The following is a 17,979-nucleotide window of genomic DNA, read 5'->3' on the forward strand; positions in this document are numbered from 1 at the left end:
GCTTGACGCCGGTCAGCTTATAGTGTGATCGTAGTGTGCGGTAGTTAATGTAAGGTCGAAGTCAAAGTTGCGTGCACAAATGGCAAGACTCAGGAGTATACAGGCGGACGGGATCATCCTGCGGGCCCGTTTACATCCGAGAGCATAATCCGGATTTTCTTAATAGACTTTAGCCTCCTGCGGACGTACATTTCGAGCCATAACAGATTAGAGCGGAAATTCCCGAAAGCCGGGTCAGTCAAGCCCATAGCTGAAGGGCATTAGGATCCCTCCCTTAAGAGGACCGCCTATACTACCGGGGATATAATAGTAATGCGGGGCAGATCCACGTACGTAGGAGGTGAATGGACCTGCAGCTGGTCTAGAACGGTTATCGTAGCTGTGGATCATGTAAGGAGGACACAGCCCGCACCTCTCTCCACTTCTATCACCTTCCTTCTAATCTATTTCAGGATCTCATTTCATTTCTGCCTGGATTTGTGATCATCCTGCATATATTCCCTTCATCGCTCTTGCTTCTCCATCCATCCTCCCCGCACCTGACGCAACCCGACAGTCATGTACCTACCCCTCCAAGCTGAAGCTGACAGCTGCGACACAACCACTGACCTTGATCCAGGCGTATCACCGTCAGTGTCATCCGCCCTGATGCGGATTCTGACATCATCAACCTAGAAGTCGGCGGCGACATGAGCATCGAGCTCCTCAAAGCCATCATCGAAAGCGAAACCGCCATCCCACCCGAAGCCCAACAACTTGTCTACAACAACCAACTCCTCCAGAACCCGGCACAGACCCTAGACCAGGTCGGCATCGGCGAGGGCGACATGCTAGGTGTTCACGCCGCCCTCCGCAGTGGTCCGCCACAACTGCCCCCGCGTCCCAGCCCCGGCCCCAGCGCACCGCGCCAGAATCAGTTCGCACCCCGACCCGGCATGCCCGATCCCGAGACTATCCGACTACATATCCTGGGTGACCCGCGCGTGCGAGAGGCCGTTCGCCGACAGAATCCCGAGCTGGCCGAGGCAGCGGATAGTGCACAGCGGTTCCGGGAAGTGTTGCTCTCGCAGCAGCAGCGGGAGGCGCGTCAGGAAGCGGAGAAGGAGGCGAGGATCGCAATGTTGAACTCTGACCCGTTCAACCCCGAGAACCAGCGCGAGATCGAGGAGATTATTCGCCAGAATGCCGTGACGGAGAACCTGCATAATGCGATGGAGCATCATCCTGAATGTAGGCATCCGCGCACTCGGCTTGTTATGATGCTACGGCAGAGAAACTAATTCCAAGACAGCTTTCGGTCGCGTTACGATGCTCTACATCCCCGTCGAGGTCAACGGCCACCGACTCAACGCCTTCGTCGACTCTGGCGCCCAGGTCACCATCATGTCGCCAGAGTGCGCAGTCGCCTGCAATATCATGCGACTGGTCGACCGACGCTACGGGGGTATCGCCAAGGGCGTGGGAACTGCTCCGATTCTGGGACGGGTACACTCTGCTCAGATCAAGATCGGAGACATGTTCCTGCCGTGCTCCTTCACAGTCATGGAAGGTAAACAAATCGACCTGCTCCTGGGTCTGGACATGCTCCGACGACACCAGGCGTGCATTGACCTCCAGCGCGGGGCACTGGTGATTCAAGACCAGGCGGTCCCCTTCCTTGGAGAGGCAGACATCCCCAAGCATCTGACCGAGGAGTTTGAGGACGAGCCTACTGTGAAGGGATCGGACGGGGCCGAGGTGGGTGCTCGGACTGGAGCGGTGACGCATCAGGCAAGCCGACCGGGCGGAGGGAGCTCCAGTGCATCCCAGGCCCCGGCCCGACCAGCACCTCCGACATCGCGCTGGCCACAAGATTCAATTGCCAAGATCACGGAGCTGGGATTCTCGCGGGACGAGGCAGAACGGGCACTGGAAGCCGCCAATGGCGATCTAGATGGGGCAATTGGATTCTTGATCTAATGCTAAGCAGGAGAAAGGCGTTCCGGTGTGTTTTTTTTTAGCGGATTATATCACAGCACGTAACGAATCAATGTACGATTAAGAGTCTTGTGTGTGTGTATGTGTTTACGCTTTATTCGCGCTTGGGCTTGGGCGTAAGTTTGTCCCGTAACCGAAAAACCATATCCAAAGCCATCAAGGCCCCTACACCGGTTAGCAGATATCGACCATGCATGGAATGCACATACCCAAAGCCACATAAGGTCCATACAGATATGTGATCTGCACCTTCTCGTCGGTCGAGCGATCCTCCCAACTCCACACGTCGACCAAACAAGTCAACGACGTCACACAAGCCTGGATGCCAAAGATAAGAAGATTCACAGGCACAAGCGGATGATCTATCACACGCATGTGAGCTATTAGAGGAACTATAAATATCAAGACAAGATAGCGTGGTGTTACCTCGGAGTAATGCCCAAACGGCCCACGCACTCAGGGGAACATGGTACAGCAGTTCCATCCAAATAAAGGTGGTGAACCAGACTGGGGCGGGCTCTTCGAAGAATTTGTCGCGGTAGGTGGTGATGTAGAAGTCGCGCAGGGTTTTGGAAAGGTCGGTGCGGAGGAAGGTTGGCTGGAGAGGGACCGTGTCGACTAGGAAGATGATGGGGATGTGGATGAGGAAGAAGAAGAGGTATGCATAGTCTCTGCGAAGCATTGTGATAGGCCCAGCGGTGGGAGTTGCGGTAGCCTGTAGCTGATCTGGGAGTCGGTTGATGTGATCGCTGTATAGCTGTTTGGGTTGAGGCGGTGTAAAGTAAACACTGCACCTCTGGTCGCTCTCGGCCCCTAGAGCGGGGCGACCAGATCGGCGGTAGCTACACCATATTGCTTTTTCCTCCAAAATAAGCTTGTGGAGATCTCGGTCCACCGTGATATCCAATATTCGTTATCAATCAGGAAAGTCGTTACGAAGCTCTACCGTGGTTGTGCCCTGGAGCTGACTCCGGGCCGATCCTTGTTTTTGGGTATGTTTTTTTCGTTTTTGGGGAGATCCACTTTGAGGGGAAACGGGAAATCTCTTCAGTAACACGACATAGGTACCTTGTGCGATGAGTGGATGTGTCAATCCAGGGAATGTGATGAACTGCTTGCTCAGATTCCATCAGGATGAGCAGGATGGCAACTTGCCCATGGGCTACCGTCTACATGGTCTGCCATTGCATCCAGGTACCATACGTGTCCATGCACATCCTCGGAATCCTGTAGCACCGAAGTTCCCGTGCGACGTGTCCGTTAATCTGGCTCTGGGATGCGGGATTTGCAGACCGCATGTTCTCCACCCAATCCAATCCCTGAACCCATCGAACGCCCAGGCATTCTACGCTTCTTCTCCAAGGAGCTGCCCCATCCGGTTGGCGAGAGATTAGCTTCTTGGGACCTCTGGAGCCGAGGATGTGGGTTGTGGACTTTTATCGGCTTATGCCAATTGACCAATCCTAACTCCCGTACCGATCACGGCAGATAACGTAGTTTCCATCCTGCCTGCATCTGCCTTATCAGTTGTAGTCACTGCATACTATACGGTAAAATGGCTGAAACACCCAATACATAGAAATTAAAAGCGGGACATGAAGCCCGCGGCGTAGCGTTTCTTCATGGAATCCGATTTTCTCTTCTCTTCCCAGAAAAATAATGCCGATGAGCACATCGCACAGGAAAATACCGGGGTCCCAGGTCGGAACTCACCGGGATCAGGGTGGTCTATGGGGACTATGGATTTCCCTGTGCAGACCGCTCATCTGGCGAACAGGACACAGACCACTTACATCGTTTCCACTAGTGTTCGAGTTGGCGATGATATCGACGTAATTGATGGGGTATATAAATCAAATGGACGCCCCGGCTTTCCTTTCTTCTTATCAATCAACACGTATACTGGAGCGCAACCGAGGCTTCCCTCCAAACATATTTCCTTCAAGATGCCCTCCTCCGCCCCCCTGATCCGCTCCAAAGCCAAAGCCCCCAATGGCCATAAGCCTGAAATCCCCGTCAGCTATGACATCAACATCCCCTATGTGGACGTGGAAAAACAATCCAAAATCAAAACCCCATACCCGGAGTACCTCCCAACCTGGGACCCGATGTGGTTCGACCCACTGCCAGAACACGACTACGCAGACCCAGCTCTCCGCGTGAAAGACCACTCCAAGCCCAACCTCCTCACGCCGAATGTGAAAGTCAACCACATTCAGCCAGCAATCGGCAGCGTGGTGGAAGGCATCCAGCTAAACAAGCTCACAAATGTCCAAAAAGATGAACTCGCCCTCCTCATCTCTGAGCGCAAGGTTCTCGCCTTCCCAGACCAGGATCTCATCGATGCCGGACCCGCCGAACAGGAAGCTTTCATGCGCTACTTCGGGAAACCGAATTACCAGCCCGTGTCAGGGACTGTGCGGAATCACCCCGCTTTCCATGTGATTCACCGCGATGGGAACCGCGAGGAGATCGCCCGCTTCCTGGAAGCGCGGACGACAACGACACTCTGGCACCAGGATGTCAGCTATGAGATCCAGCCGCCAGGCTATGTCATGCTGGGTCTTCTGCAGGGACCGGAAGTGGGCGGAGATACGGTCTTCGCGGCGACGGACATGGCATATAAACGGTTATCGCCGACTTTACGCGGATTCCTGGATACGCTGAACACGGTGCACTCGTCTGCGAAGATGATTAATCATACGCGGTTGACGGGTGGTTTGGTGCGGAAGGATGCCGTTGATACCGTTCATCCGCTTGTACGGATTCATCCTGTGACGGGGGAGAAGTGTTTGTTTGTCAATGCCGAGTTTATCACCAAGATCCAGGGGATGAAGGAGCCTGAGACCAAGTGGATGTTGGACTTCTTGATGAATCACATTGTGACTGGACATGATTTCCAGGCCAGAGTGCGGTGGCAGCCCAGAACTATTGTGCTGTTTGATAATAGGGCTACGACCCGTGAGTATCCTCTTTTCTTGGACGTGGGAACGGATGCTAATCAGTGTGCAGACTCTGCTATTGTGGATTACCTTGATGAGGAATATGGCGCAAAGGCTCGTCATATCTTCCGTCTCATCGCCTTGGGCGAGAAGCCGATCCCCGTTTACGACGAATATTCCGAGTAGTGTAGATAGACTTTTGGTCATTTTTTGCTTTTTCTTCATTTTTGCTTTTTTGGCGGGAGTTTGATTTAGACTGTGTCTGTTTCTATTTCTCGGTTCCTCTCAAAAATGTCCATGTTATTTGCCTAATTGATAATACCTATATCTTTTCGTGTCCTAGTAAGCATTGAAACGGTTCATTATAATGAAGATTGATTTTCAGATTCATTACCTCCGAACGCCGCCTAGAGTACATAAGACACCAATCCTTCCAGGTGGAGACAAGGAAACAAAACAAAAAAAAATTAGTTCAGGATGTCCAAAATCCTCCGCTGAAGGTCCCGGCTTTGCCCCTCAATGTCAGCTCCATTGACTGCAGCTCCCTGCTGCAGCAACAAGAGGGTCTCGGAAACGCGTTCGGCAACCACATCCGACCCGAACACCATCCCACCTAGTCGCATGGTCTCCTGGAACCATCCTTCCAATAGGTAGAGCAGATCGGTGGCGATGAAACGACGGTAAGGCCCCTGGAACGGAGCCTCGTCGGTGTAGTACATGGCCTCCAGAACTGCATAAATGGATTCGTGTGCAACTCCCAGATCCAGGAAGAGATCGACAATCCAATGATCAGGGCCAACATTGCGCTGGTGCTCGAGCGAATAGCGTTCGAGTAAGGGAACTAGTTCACGCACAGGGAATACCGTCTCCGACATCCGGAGCCGACTGCCAAGACTCCGAACCTTCTCAACAACAGCTTCATAGGGTTGTGGGGAGCCCCGCTCCACAGTGACGGCGTGAAGATCGTGAACTAGGTGGTGCCAAGTGGTCTTAATGTCGGCTGCGTTCCGGTAATCGGCCAGGAAGAAGATCTGCAAACAGATGTCATAATAACTGGCCGAGTCGGCATATTGGTTGAAGAGCTGATTTTTTAGTCAGTGGCTGATGCACGGCCCGGACTTCTATCGGAAATTGACCGAACTTACTGTACTAATGTCCATGACGGGACCATCAACATCCCGAAGGACTTCGGCCTTGCGCTCCGGAGCGATCCGATCATCATCCTTCAGGCGCTGCAGGAGGTCGTCCTGGATGTTCGCCACATCGATCAGATTAGAAATTTCCTGCAACAAGCGCTGCCGTGCCTGACGCCCCACATCCGGTGTGAAAGTGGATGCGTTGGCCCGGGCTCGGCCCAGGTACTCGATACGCCGGCTCAGGGGAAGGGTAAATGCACTCTGTGCGAGCTGGAACTGCACCTTGGCAGCCTCGAAAAAGCGCTGGGACTGTGCATAGTAACGCCACAATAGATCGGCATGAGCGATGTCGTCAGTAGACTTTCTCTCGAGGTATGTGACCACGAATGGAGATTGTGTCTGCAGAAGACGATCACTCCATCCCTGCTCCAGGTACCAATCGTAAAGGCTGGTCAAGAACACCTCATCATTGGAGTCGGATATAACGGTGTATGCCTCGTTCTGGCGCTTGGCGATCTGGGTCATTTGACCATCAACAAACCCGGGGTCGGCTGCGGCCAAAGTATCAACCGCAATGATAACATTAAAGACAAGGTCATAACATTGCTTGCGGAATAAGTAGATGGGTTTCCGTGGGTCCTGTAGGTCGGTAAGTCGGTGCATGGTGTGATGTCTGGGGGAAATCGTTACTTGTTCGGGGCGCCCATCCATGATCCAGGAGAGCGCGATATTCGCTTTGTCGTTGCGAGCCGCAACGGTAAGCGCCAGTTGAATTGCCCCTAAGAAACATTAGCAAGATAACGAAATTGGCCGAAAAAACATACCAGCAAAGAATTGATTTCCAATATAGTTCTCCACCGCAGAAACTAAATAGTCCATGGGAAGGTTATCAGCCACCTGCCGGAACAGATTCAAACTCTCATTCAAGAGGTTGCGGCCCAGCTCTGAGTTGGCTCCGGCCTCAGTGGCCCGCTTGAGGAGCTCCTGAGCCTTGAAGATGACCACATCCTCTGCACTGCAGAAGCTGCCACAACGGCGTCGCAGGGCATCAGCAACGGTCTCAACATTGGAGCCCTTGGCAATGTTGCGGTTCACAATGCTCTTGACCAACTCCTTGGCAACTTCGTTGCCTTTGGCAGTACTGAAGAGCTCCTCGTATGTCAGCTTCAAGAACTTCTGCTGGGACTCCTCGGGCAGGGTAGCCACGATCTCGTCCACCCGCTCATCGAAAAGAACCTGCACAAACGAAATTCCTTCAATGGTATGCGAGACCAACTCAACAAGGGAATGTAAGGCACGGTGCTCGCCTTGCAGTGCGGTTTCTTCTTGCTTGGTGGCCGCTCGTGCGAGAGCCTCGGGTCCACTGAGCCCTTCAATGAAGCTTCTGTTGGTCTTGAAGAATTGCTGAAGGGCCGAGAGATCATGCTGGATAGTCTGCAGTTTGGAAGCAGACACTGAAGCAGAGACAGTCATAGCACCATTGGCTCCCTTGCCAACCTGAGCGATCTCCTTCTTCCAGATTGACCGCAACAAGCGAGACAGGTACAACGAGATACCAGCATGTCGGGGGGAAGGTTCAACAAGGTCAATCGTCGGGGTAGAGCTATCAGCGACGATGTTTTCATTTATCGCGGGGCGGCCACCGTAGTCAATGAAAACTTTACGCGCGAACTCCAGGACGTCGGGATCATTGATCTGAGTGAGTCGCTGATCCGATGAAATCTCCACGCCTTGTCCACAAGCCACGGCAAGTGCAGTAGCCAGAGCCTCGGGTCGGCCATATGTGCGGATGAAGTTTTTAGCCTCACCATCCAAGCCTTCCTCCCCGGTGCCACCACCACGAACCAATGAGGCGAAGATGTCCACAAGGCGTCGCCGACGGATAACATGGATTCCTGTGTTTGTCAGGATAGCAATTTCGGCAGCAGGGTGATCGAACTGGATAGCCAGCTCATTTCCAAAGCCCGAAGAACTTGGCGGAGGCGGGGAGCAAAGACCAATGGCCTCTGCTCGGCCGCCTAGGCTCATCCAAATGGCGGACTCGCCTGTCTTTCCAGTCAGAACATTATCCTGGGCCCTGGCAACTCGCCCAGAATCCGGGGACGAGATGAACAAAGTATCGGCCTTCTGCGCGAGATCCTTGGAGGCGAAGCAGAAGAAGTATCCAGGCGGGAAACGAGCTGCCATGCGTGTCGGCGATAAAGTGTGAATCGCAAGCTTGCCACCAGGTTGCTGGAAGCGAGGAAGCTCAAAATCGGAAGGAGCGTCCACAGGTGGGGTCTTGACGTGCTGAGCTTGCATGCTGGTAGGCGCATTGGTGCCATTCGGCACGGGCGACCAGCTATACGAACCTGTGGCACTCAAATAGATACGGTATCCAGTAGCGGTCGTTGCAACAAGGTGATAGCGAGAGGCCTCCGCGGCAGGGACGGGACTGATAGAGACAATTGGCACTTTAGGGTTGAGAGTTTCGTTAGATGCAATGATATGTCCGATGTTTGAATAAATGTCCAAAGCATGCTTGGTGATGGCGAGTGAAAGAGAGCCATCGGGCTTCAGGTGGAAAACACGAATGGTGGAGGCCGAAGACAAAGTGTAGAGAAGGTTGCGGCTGTCATCGATCACCATCTGTTCCACATTCTCCATAGCTACCTTCGCGAGATTCGTCAAGCTCAGCGATGGTGTGAATGCTGCTAATCGGGAGCTAGTGTGGTTGACCTTTCCGCATCGACCCTGGAACCACCGCTCTTCTTGTTGGTATGTCAATTCGTAAACATCGTTATCGGACGAACCACCGAAAAAGATCCGGCCAGTCGAGTCAAATGACGCAATGACGTGAATATCAAGGCCTCGAATTGGAACTGCCATCCCAGTCTGATATAAGGTAACCTGTCGCCCGCCCGTCGGGGTGGTTTCCACTCCCATGCCCAACAAAATCAATTCGGCTGTCGTTGACACAACGAGCAAATGAGTAATCGCCGGCAAAAATACTCCTGCGCGAGGCTTGACGAGTTTGACGGTATTGATGCTGTTTGGCTGTTCCTCAAACCCAACCAATTGAGGATTCGGGTGTGTAAAATCCCACAAATAGAGCGCGTTGTCGATAGCAACCCACGCGTGATTCAATTCGGCGAAAAGTCCCATGCTTGTCGACACCTGAGCGCGATTGTATTGGTCAAAAATTTGGTCGGGGATGTTGTACATTTTGACTTTTTGGAAAGGTGCCCACGACGGGGACGTGGGGATGTCATATTCAGATGAGAATCCCTCTGTTCAAGGTTAGTACCAATCACGTTGGACCAGCAGAGTGACTGAACATACGTGATAAATAGCTATCCAAATCTGGGTATCGCGACTCTTGGAAGAGATACTCATTGATGGTGCGCGCTCCTCGCTCTTCTGTGCTCAGGTTCCGACTTTGTGTCGCGGCGATCGGTGGGAGCTTAGGAAGCATCTGGGGCGGGCTTCGAAGAACTTGAGGCCGCTGCTGCTGCTGTGGAGGAGACATGGGACCATTGCGAGGTACGGCTGGCGTTTGCAGGTAAGCTCCCGGTAGGGGTTTCTGCGGCGTCGCCGGAGGTAGGTTTGCTTGAAGAATCGGGTACGACATTGCGCTCAGCTGGGGAGGAGAGAGGGACGGACTCCCCGCTGAAGAGACAAACGAAGAGGAAGCTGCAGTAAGAATCAGGGAATTTGCAAAGCTGCAAGACAAGGAGATAGGCGGTGGAGAGAGGAGGAAGTTGCGGGCAGCTTTTGAAGGTGATTCGTTTCAAGGTTTCTTTTGCGAGGTCAACAATTCCCGTGCACGGACCACCGTTCAATGATCTTCCGCCTTTTGGATGGCTGCACTTTTGACTTGATTCATCATCCCGCTTCAAATTTACAGCTTCAATTATGTTCCGTGTCGGAAGATTCGCCTGCGCTCCTTTGCGCCAGGTGCGATGGAACTCTACCGCTACTACACCACCTATGATGGCAACACTGCGGGCTGATCTTAAGACAGCCATGCGTGCCAAAGATACTGCCCGGTATGGCCGAATCCTCAAGTAATCAATTGCCTCTCAGCTGAACATTGCAGGCTCAATGTCCTTCGCGCATTGATTTCCGAGACCAACAATGCCGCCAAAACCTCCAGCCCTCTCGAGACCGATATCCAGCTCCTTTCCCTTATCCGGAGACGTGCAAAGGCTGCCCAAGAGGCCGCTGAACTGTTTGCTCAAGAAAACCGTGCGGACTTGAAAGCAAAGGAAGATGAACAAGTCGTTATCTTGGAGGAGTATGCGGGTCAAATCAAAACAATGCCCATTGAGGAGCTGGAAACCATCATTGCGGACCAGATTGCTCAACTCCAAGCAAAGGGAGAGGCAGTGCGTTCCGGTCCTCTGATTGGAGCTCTTTTTACCAAAGGAGGACCATTGGATGGCAAGCCAGTGAATAGGGCAGATGTGCCGGCTTTGGTGAAGAAAGCACTAGCATCAAACTGATCGTGTACGATATGTATCAACAGATGTATTATAGTATCCAGAGGCATCTCCTCTCTTTGAGGACCAAAACATGCGTTGAAAATCATTATTCCATAAATCTGAGAAGTAGAAATCACTATGCGGTGGGCTAGCGTTTACATTCATGTTCGGGAGTGTCAGGCATAGACGATCGCCGTCAATCCGATAAGAACCCAGCCCCAGAAGCTTGCTATGGCTTTCATGGTTGCTAGGTAATACAATGGGTTGGTAGAGCACTTGAAAACGGATTCGATCTGATTGTAGTTCCAGGCATAGCGCTTCAGGGATTGCTCGGATATGGTGAGAATATTATAACCATTTCTAACACGATGTTCATAGCTGGCAAGATGCCATTCCCTGATAAAACCCAGTCCCCTTGTATTTTCCTATCCGAAATAACTTAACTCCGTTACTAGTGGCTTTGTCGCTCCAGGAGCACATGTCGAGGAGATCCGGTATTGGCGCATGACTGGCCTGGCTGGTTGATGCGCGCATGGTGGGTGAGCGGTATCCGGACCGCCGAAATGAAACAGAAACAGAAATTGATTTAAACGGCTTGGATGAGGGAGACGTTGTCGCCCTTGAGGAGGATCTGGCCTGTTATCGCGGTGTTAATTACCTTCAACTCTTTGGACGGAAATAACCATACCTAGCGGCCTCCGCTTCTCCTCTTCTGTCTTTGTAGCTAGACGCACCTCGATCGCATCGTCAATGACCAAGTTCATGAACTCATCAAAGCCCTAGACCATGTTAGTGGGGAATCGTGTTGCCCTGCGAACTTGTGACTTACCCGGATCTTTCCCTCAATTCGAATGGCCAACTGCTCGTAAAGCCAGATAGAAACGGTGCTGCGTTTCTGCAGCAGGCTGAAAATGAAGTGGATTGGTGCCAACAATGTTTTGCGGCCAGCCATGATGAATGTGAAGGTGGTTGGTTGGAATCGATAAGGTGTCGAAGCAATGAAGAAGTCAAGCTCTGCGTCCCGTGATTTGCGGTAATACGATTACACAAGTCACGGGCACCAACATCCCACCTTCCTCTCAGTCTCGCACTTATATCGCGACTTCACCCCCCACCCCCTTTACCTTAACCCCTCCACACTCTCTTTTTTCTCTTTTCTGTGTCGCTTGGGGTCTAAATTGCTGAGCTCTGATCTCTTGTACATCGCAATTCCCGACGATATGGCCAGCAAGGATGGTGGGCAGGCATTCGCCCCGGTCCTAGCGGCCGTCGCGACAATGCAAGGCAACGTATCCAGGGCCGAGAAGACCCAAGCCCATGAATTCCTTGAGAAATTCCAGAAATCTGTACGAACCCCACCTTCACAACAAGAAAAAAGTTGGAGCTAATGAGTCTTAGATCGAGGCATGGGAAACCACGCATTCGCTATTACAGTCACCCGACGTACCAATCGAAGCCAAATTGTTTGCTGCGACCACATTGAAGGGAAAGGTGAGCACTGCGATACTGATTACGAGGGAAACACAAAGAATGCGCGGGGCTGACACCGGGTAGATTGTCTTCGATTTGGACCAACTGAACCCCGAGTCCGTATTAGCCCTCCGGGATTCCGTCCTTGGCCTCCTCGTGGCCTTTGCCTCCGGTCCGCGACCCATTCAAACCCAGCTATGCGTTTGTTTGGCCAGTTTGGCGATCCAGATGACCGCTTGGAAGGACGTCCTCGCCACCGTAGGATCTGCATTGGGCAACAGTGCGGGGGACTGCGTGCTAGAGTTCCTGAAAATTCTCCCAGAGGAGGTTACAGAAGGCCGCAAAATCAATCTCAGCGAGGATGAGCTCCTATCGCGAACGAAGGAACTATTGGAGGATAATGCGGAGCAGGTCATGCAGCTGATGATCCAATATTCTCAGTCTTCGCCTTCCGCTGCAACCAACCCACGTCTTTTAGATTGCGTTACCTCGTGGCTTCGCGAAATTCCCCCCGCACGGGTCGTTGAGTCACCTCTAATGGACGTTATCATGAAGGCGTTGGACAATGACGGCTCCTTCGACGCTGGTGTTGACTGCATGTGCACCCTCTTCCGAGATACCAAGGATGTCGACGAATCCCTCCCCATAATTCAAGCCCTTTACCCCCGATTGATGTCTCTCCGACCCAAGATTCTTGAGACCGCTGAAGCCGAAGACCTGGAGGCTTTCAAGGGCATTACCAGAATGTTCTCAGAGGCTGGTGAGGCCTGGGCCGTTCTTATCGCTCGCCTGCCCGCCGAATTCCGTGGCCTCGTCGAGGCTGTTTTGGAGTGCTGCGCGCGGGACTGGGAGCGGGACGCAGTTTCTCTCACCTTTATTTTCTGGTACGAATTAAAACAGTACATCACCATCGACCGATACGCCGACTCTCGAGTTAATTTCCAGGATATTTTCTCCCAGCTGGTGGATATCATGGTCAAGCATTTGGAATTCCCTAGCCCCGAGGATGGCGAAACCGACCTCTTTGGTGGTGATCGAGAGCAGGAAGAAAAGTTCCGCCAGTTCAGACACTCCATGGGTGATGTCTTGAAGGACTGTTGCTCTGTCGTGGGCGTGACCGACTGCCTCGGCAAGATCTATCAGCTAATCCAGCAATGGGTGGGCAAGTACGCGGCGCAGGCTAGTAACGAACACGTTCCGCACTGGCAGGAACTGGAGGCCCCTCTCTTTGGTCTTCGTGCCATGGGCCGCATGGTTGATCCCGAGGAAAGTACTGTCTTGGGCCAATTGGTCAGCTTGATTGTCCAGATCCCCGACCAAGAAAAAGTTCGTTTCCAAGCGATCATGGCTCTCGCTCGCTACACCGAATGGACCGCTCTTCACCCAGAAACCCTTGAGGCACAGCTCAACTACGTGATTTCCGCCTTCCAACACCCTTCCCCGGAAGTTATCCAGGCGGCTGCTCTTGCTTTCAAGTTCTTGGGAACCGATTGCCAAAAGTTGCTTGGTGGTCATATTGACCACCTGCATTCCTTCTTCTTGTCTGTGCTTGACAAGCTGAAGCCCACCAGCCAAGAGGAAGTGACAGAGGGTGTTGCAGCTGTAGTGTCCGTGCAACCCCTAGACAAGATTTACGACTCTTTCAAGATGTTCTGTGACCCGATCATGCAACGAATTATGAACCTCGCCAACAACGCCCAAGATGAAGAGGGGCAGCGAGCGGTTGCCGACCATTTGCAGCTGATCACAATCTTTATTCAAGTGGTGACTCCCATCGTTGCGCCGGGCGAGGAAAACCCTGCCGTCAAGTACTGCGGCGAAATCCTGCCTATCATGGCCACGATCGTTATGAATTTTACGTCTTCTACCCCTATTCTGGAGCGCGTCTGCCGATGCTGGCGCTACATGATTATCTCTTACCGCACCGCCATGATCCCCCTTCTTCCCACTCTCGCTCAAAGCATTGCCAGCGGCTTCGAGGCGTCCCGGGAGGGATGCTTCTTGTGGGCCACTGACGCAGTGGTTCGCGAGTTCTCTGAGGGTGCTGAGTATGTGGACCAGGCGACTAGTGATGCTGTCTACCAGTTCTATGAGCAGCAAGCCATTTCATTCCTCCGGATCCTGAATGATCTGCCCCCGGAGAATCTTCCCGATGGTAAGATCACCATTTCCATGAGATTTCCTTTTTTTTTTTTTCATATATATATTAATACTAATTTGGACAGTTATTGAGGACTTCTTCCGGTTGTCTTCTGACGCCGTCCGCTACTACCCCAAGAAGTGCATTAGCTCATCTCTGGCCGTCCCTATCTTCTCCGCTGCACTTAGTGCTCTCACCCTTCAACAAGTCGATCCCCTTATCGCCACCCTTCACTACTACCGTGACTTGTTCAGCTTTGCATTTGATAAGCCTACTGTCTCCGAATTTACCAGCCCCGAAGGCACGCCCTACAGCAACCCGCCCGAGGTCCGTGAGGCCGTCAAGGCTCTTCTTCTGTCGCAGGGTCAGCTTCTATCCCAGCGCGTGCTGACAGGCATGATGTTCATCTTCCCTGGTGATTGTTTCCCGGATGCTTCGGGAGTCATGATGACCCTGTTCGAGGTTCTCCCTCATGAGACGGGCGCCTGGTTAGAGAGCACCCTGCAGATGCTGCCCCCGGGTTCCATGAAGCCAGCCGAGGCCGAGCGACTGCTCAAGGGCATTGCTGAGAAGGTCCAGTCTGGTGAAACACGGAAGATTCGCGTTTTACTGCAAGGTTTGTCTCAAATCCACTTTTTTTATCGTTTCGTTTTAACATTTTTCAGATTTCACCAACTCCTACCGCCGCCGCAACGTGGCCCCCCGCGACGGTCTTGGCCGCCTGGAGGCGACACGATTCCGATTCAGCGGATGAGGTGTCTTTTCATGTGTACAATTTTTTTTCTTTTATCCTTCATGTGTTCTCCGGAACAAAAAAGAAACCCCCGGAGCATTTGCACAACAGGTGTTAGTCCATTCCTCTTAACGCGATATGTGGCATGTGTGGTATGCTATGAAGGCACACGAATCCGGTCGTGCTCGTGATGAATTATGATCCGCCGGCTCCACGCTGGCCGCCAGATCTTCTTGCATCTGGTCTTTCGACAGTGACCGGATCCTCGGGACTTTACGAATCGGTTTCCCAGTTATGTGCGTTATGACAGGTAGAAGATACGAATAGACAATATGTCGCCCTATGCATCCATGTAGATCTGCCTAGGTAGTCATTCCAAGGTTATCATGTCAATCAAGAGGCTGAGACTGACTCAATCGTTCACATCTATAGTGTTGTCTTTTGTCTAAATGCACCACAGTCAAATCTGGGTCTTGCATGAGCATTTTTCGCCGGTGCCTCAATTTGCTGCTCAGTCAATAAAAGGTGTAGTCTTGTTTAATTTGACACCAGGTCTTAGGCAAAGCGGAATTAAGTTCGAAAAACCTTCAATTGGGTGACGTTACTGCGCGTCGAGAGTCTCGTATACCTTGTTCTGTCGCAGCCCAACCGAATTGTTGACTGCATTGCGAAGAAACCAGCGAACCACAACGCTTTGCGCTTACATCAATTGATAACAGTAGCACAACCATAGTAACTCTGGTTTTAATATCAAGGCGAGTGTGTCACGTCACCAGTGAGTCCAGATAGCCATATCAATGTAGTGTCAAAAACCGAGATATCATGATCGAGCACATGTCCACTGTGCCCTACGTTGGCTTTGCTTGGTGAGTGGGCAGCAACACAGCGGTAATATTGGGGAAATTGCACTGATTTGAAACTTATTTAATGAATCCCAATGCCTCTTGGACGCTTGAAGCAAAAATGAGCCCCGACACGGGCTGTTATATACATACTATATATACCTTTTGACTTCTATTTTTAACTACAGCTAATTTACACAACCTGTCCATGAATGACCATGAAGTTCTCAACATGAGTCCCGAAGATCAATTAATACCCAAATCATAGAATCGAGACCAGGTCGGACCTGTAGATCCTATAAAGAAGAACCCCCTCGCTCCGACAGCTCTATAGACTCATTCCTCACGCTCAACTGCACCGTTTTGAGGATTTGGAGACCTTGCCCTGAATCCGACTGACCAATGATAGGATCCTCCTCACGCTCCCATCCTTGAAGGTGCTCACTTCTGTCTCCGCGGCGAGAAAAGCGCCGACTGACCGTATCCTTCGATCGGGTCATTCCCGATCGAGATCCCAGACCAGAAGTCCCCTTTGAATCCGACTTGGTAGTAGGCTCCCTATACCTGTATGAGATCCCATTTTCGTCCTCGTACACCGCAATGAATGATTTCGCGAACGCCGTTAAAAGGCAGGTCACACTCAAAGCCAGGTATATCTCGGTGATGGATGTGGCATAGGACCCGGATAGAGTGGGATCTGTTGATTGAAGCTGCATCTTGATGAGGTGGAGACGGACAGCGGCTGTAGGGATGAGGCTGTGCCATTGTCGGTCATTAGCAAGTTGTTTCAATAGTTGATTTGATGTCAAGTATCACCCACATAATTCTACTCTCCAGAGCGAAAAACACAATGATTCTTTTCTTGGTTGAGATTTTGACTTTACTGATTGCAAGTCCGGCATAAATGAGCAGTAAAGTCTCGGTCAGAATGTCAATGACGGTGACGGCTTCCCAGCGGGCCAGCTATAGAGCAAGTCAGCTGTTATTAATCATGCTTAGGCTCTTCAAGGCAGGTCTAGTCATACCAATCCACCACATTGAGTCGAATCTATATCGTACCAAGGCTGGGAGGTACATCGAATTGCCAATAGCAACACCGAGACGAAGGTCCACACAATGACGCCCAGAAGGATGGCACGGACAAATCGGCGCTGCATCTGGGAAAAAAGTCCTTCATAGAACAAGCAAGTGGTCACCTTGGAGAAACCCAGAGTGATGACGGCGAAAATATCGGCCGCATATCCTAGCTTGTAAATGTGAATGTCTAGACTTCATAGTCAGAATAGGATCAATCCTACCTTGAGCATTTGCTTCTTGCTCCCGGTATCGATGGTCTCCATTTGAGTTCCCCACCCATAATGGACCTGACCGAACACTAAAGAGACCTGAATGAAAGCTGCTGTCTATGAGCCATTAGTTTCAGCTAAAGACCCAGGAAAAGCCATCGTCTTCGTGAAAAGCGTACCACGAGAGCGGCGAATGCGTAATCGTCTGGCTGCAGATTGGCTTTCTGAGACGATGAGTAGACCCGCGCTGCAAGGGCAACAATGAACAGAACCAGAGCAAACGCAGTAAGGACAACGATAAGTCCGCTGTGGTTATGGGCATTGTCCACCGTGAGTGGTGCGGTCACACCCGCAGGCCATGACTTCGACATGACCAACCCAGCCGGAGGATGTACGGCGAAAGCAAGGGAAACAAATATCGCAGAATTCCTCTACAGGCGATGTGCGGCGCATTTTCATTATGAGGGTACGGGATTTCATTAACACCAAAACGCCGCATGAGCAGGGCAATTCAAGCGATAAGGATACGAAGCCATTCACGGGCTTTGGCTGCAGGGCCAGATCACGATGCATCCTGCATCTATCCCGCATCGAGCATAGCTGGCTGGACGCGTGTTTCTCGTACTTTTGTCCCCTCACCCCCCTTAACTACGAGGCAATTCTATGCGAGGCAACGGTAGCGGTATGATCTGGAACTAGTGGCAACGTGGAATCTATTTCCTGTACGTGTAGGACGTACAATGACTTTATTGCAGGAGAATCCACGAACGCCCATTGGTCTAGCGAATTACGCTAAGGACACTGGCCCGCGCAGGTCTGCACAACAATGCATCGACTTAATTTACTCAAGTCACTAACAATCCTGGACGAAAGGCTAACTGTCGGACAGACCAACCAACCCCGAGATATACCCCACTTGGTCCAGGCGGGATGCATCACGAACATGCTTCGAAAAATGGCGCCGGGACCACCTGCCGTCTCTGGCGTCTC

The 17,979-nt window shown here is 51.8% G+C and overlaps 8 protein-coding genes across 8 annotated transcripts; 4 read left to right on the forward strand and 4 right to left on the reverse strand.

Moving 5' to 3' along the window:
- Positions 1–312: 312 nt before the first annotated feature.
- Positions 313–1,959, forward strand: ddiA (putative DNA damage-inducible v-SNARE binding protein Ddi1; the record flags this gene model as incomplete). The annotated part of the gene is made up of 3 exons (XM_057115892.1): positions 313–329; positions 620–1,230; positions 1,292–1,959. 3 exons carry the CDS (start codon positions 313–315, stop codon positions 1,957–1,959), a joined length of 1,296 nt encoding a protein of 431 aa, XP_056971775.1.
- A 112-nt stretch (positions 1,960–2,071) lies between these two features.
- On the reverse strand, positions 2,072–2,659 carry N7484_005474 (EXPERA domain-containing protein; the record flags this gene model as incomplete). The annotated part of the gene is made up of 3 exons (XM_057115893.1): positions 2,072–2,142; positions 2,187–2,339; positions 2,404–2,659. The coding sequence occupies 3 exons, from the start codon at positions 2,657–2,659 to the stop codon at positions 2,072–2,074; spliced, it is 480 nt and encodes a 159-aa protein (XP_056971776.1).
- A 1,264-nt stretch (positions 2,660–3,923) lies between these two features.
- N7484_005475 (TauD/TfdA dioxygenase family protein) lies at positions 3,924–5,105 on the forward strand (the record flags this gene model as incomplete). Its single annotated transcript, XM_057115894.1, has 1 exon — positions 3,924–5,105. The coding sequence occupies one exon, from the start codon at positions 3,924–3,926 to the stop codon at positions 5,103–5,105; it is 1,182 nt and encodes a 393-aa protein (XP_056971777.1).
- Positions 5,106–5,386: 281 nt separating this feature from the next.
- On the reverse strand, positions 5,387–9,665 carry N7484_005476 (putative non-repetitive nucleoporin; the record flags this gene model as incomplete). The annotated part of the gene is made up of 4 exons (XM_057115895.1): positions 5,387–6,001; positions 6,065–6,834; positions 6,880–9,324; positions 9,377–9,665. 4 exons carry the CDS (start codon positions 9,663–9,665, stop codon positions 5,387–5,389), a joined length of 4,119 nt encoding a protein of 1,372 aa, XP_056971778.1.
- A 284-nt stretch (positions 9,666–9,949) lies between these two features.
- Positions 9,950–10,539, forward strand: N7484_005477 (uncharacterized protein; the record flags this gene model as incomplete). The annotated part of the gene is made up of 2 exons (XM_057115896.1): positions 9,950–10,083; positions 10,134–10,539. The coding sequence occupies 2 exons, from the start codon at positions 9,950–9,952 to the stop codon at positions 10,537–10,539; spliced, it is 540 nt and encodes a 179-aa protein (XP_056971779.1).
- A 565-nt stretch (positions 10,540–11,104) lies between these two features.
- N7484_005478 (small nuclear ribonucleoprotein E) lies at positions 11,105–11,470 on the reverse strand (the record flags this gene model as incomplete). Its single annotated transcript, XM_057115897.1, has 3 exons — positions 11,105–11,154; positions 11,207–11,297; positions 11,348–11,470. The coding sequence occupies 3 exons, from the start codon at positions 11,468–11,470 to the stop codon at positions 11,105–11,107; spliced, it is 264 nt and encodes an 87-aa protein (XP_056971780.1).
- Positions 11,471–11,671: 201 nt separating this feature from the next.
- Positions 11,672–14,899, forward strand: N7484_005479 (mRNA transport regulator MTR10). Its single transcript, XM_057115898.1, has 5 exons — positions 11,672–11,864; positions 11,917–12,009; positions 12,073–14,143; positions 14,214–14,744; positions 14,794–14,899. The coding sequence occupies exons 1-5, from the start codon at positions 11,739–11,741 to the stop codon at positions 14,880–14,882; spliced, it is 2,910 nt and encodes a 969-aa protein (XP_056971781.1). The 5' UTR covers positions 11,672–11,738; the 3' UTR covers positions 14,883–14,899.
- Positions 14,900–15,999: 1,100 nt separating this feature from the next.
- N7484_005480 (uncharacterized protein) lies at positions 16,000–17,360 on the reverse strand (the record flags this gene model as incomplete). Its single annotated transcript, XM_057115899.1, has 5 exons — positions 16,000–16,459; positions 16,524–16,666; positions 16,729–16,950; positions 17,002–17,106; positions 17,169–17,360. The coding sequence occupies 5 exons, from the start codon at positions 17,358–17,360 to the stop codon at positions 16,000–16,002; spliced, it is 1,122 nt and encodes a 373-aa protein (XP_056971782.1).
- Between the last annotated feature and the right edge of the window lie 619 nt (positions 17,361–17,979).

This window comes from Penicillium longicatenatum (genome assembly GCF_028827895.1).
Source record: "Penicillium longicatenatum strain IBT 33135 chromosome Unknown contig_3_segment0_segment0, whole genome shotgun sequence".
Taxonomy (NCBI): domain Eukaryota; kingdom Fungi; phylum Ascomycota; class Eurotiomycetes; order Eurotiales; family Aspergillaceae; genus Penicillium; species Penicillium longicatenatum.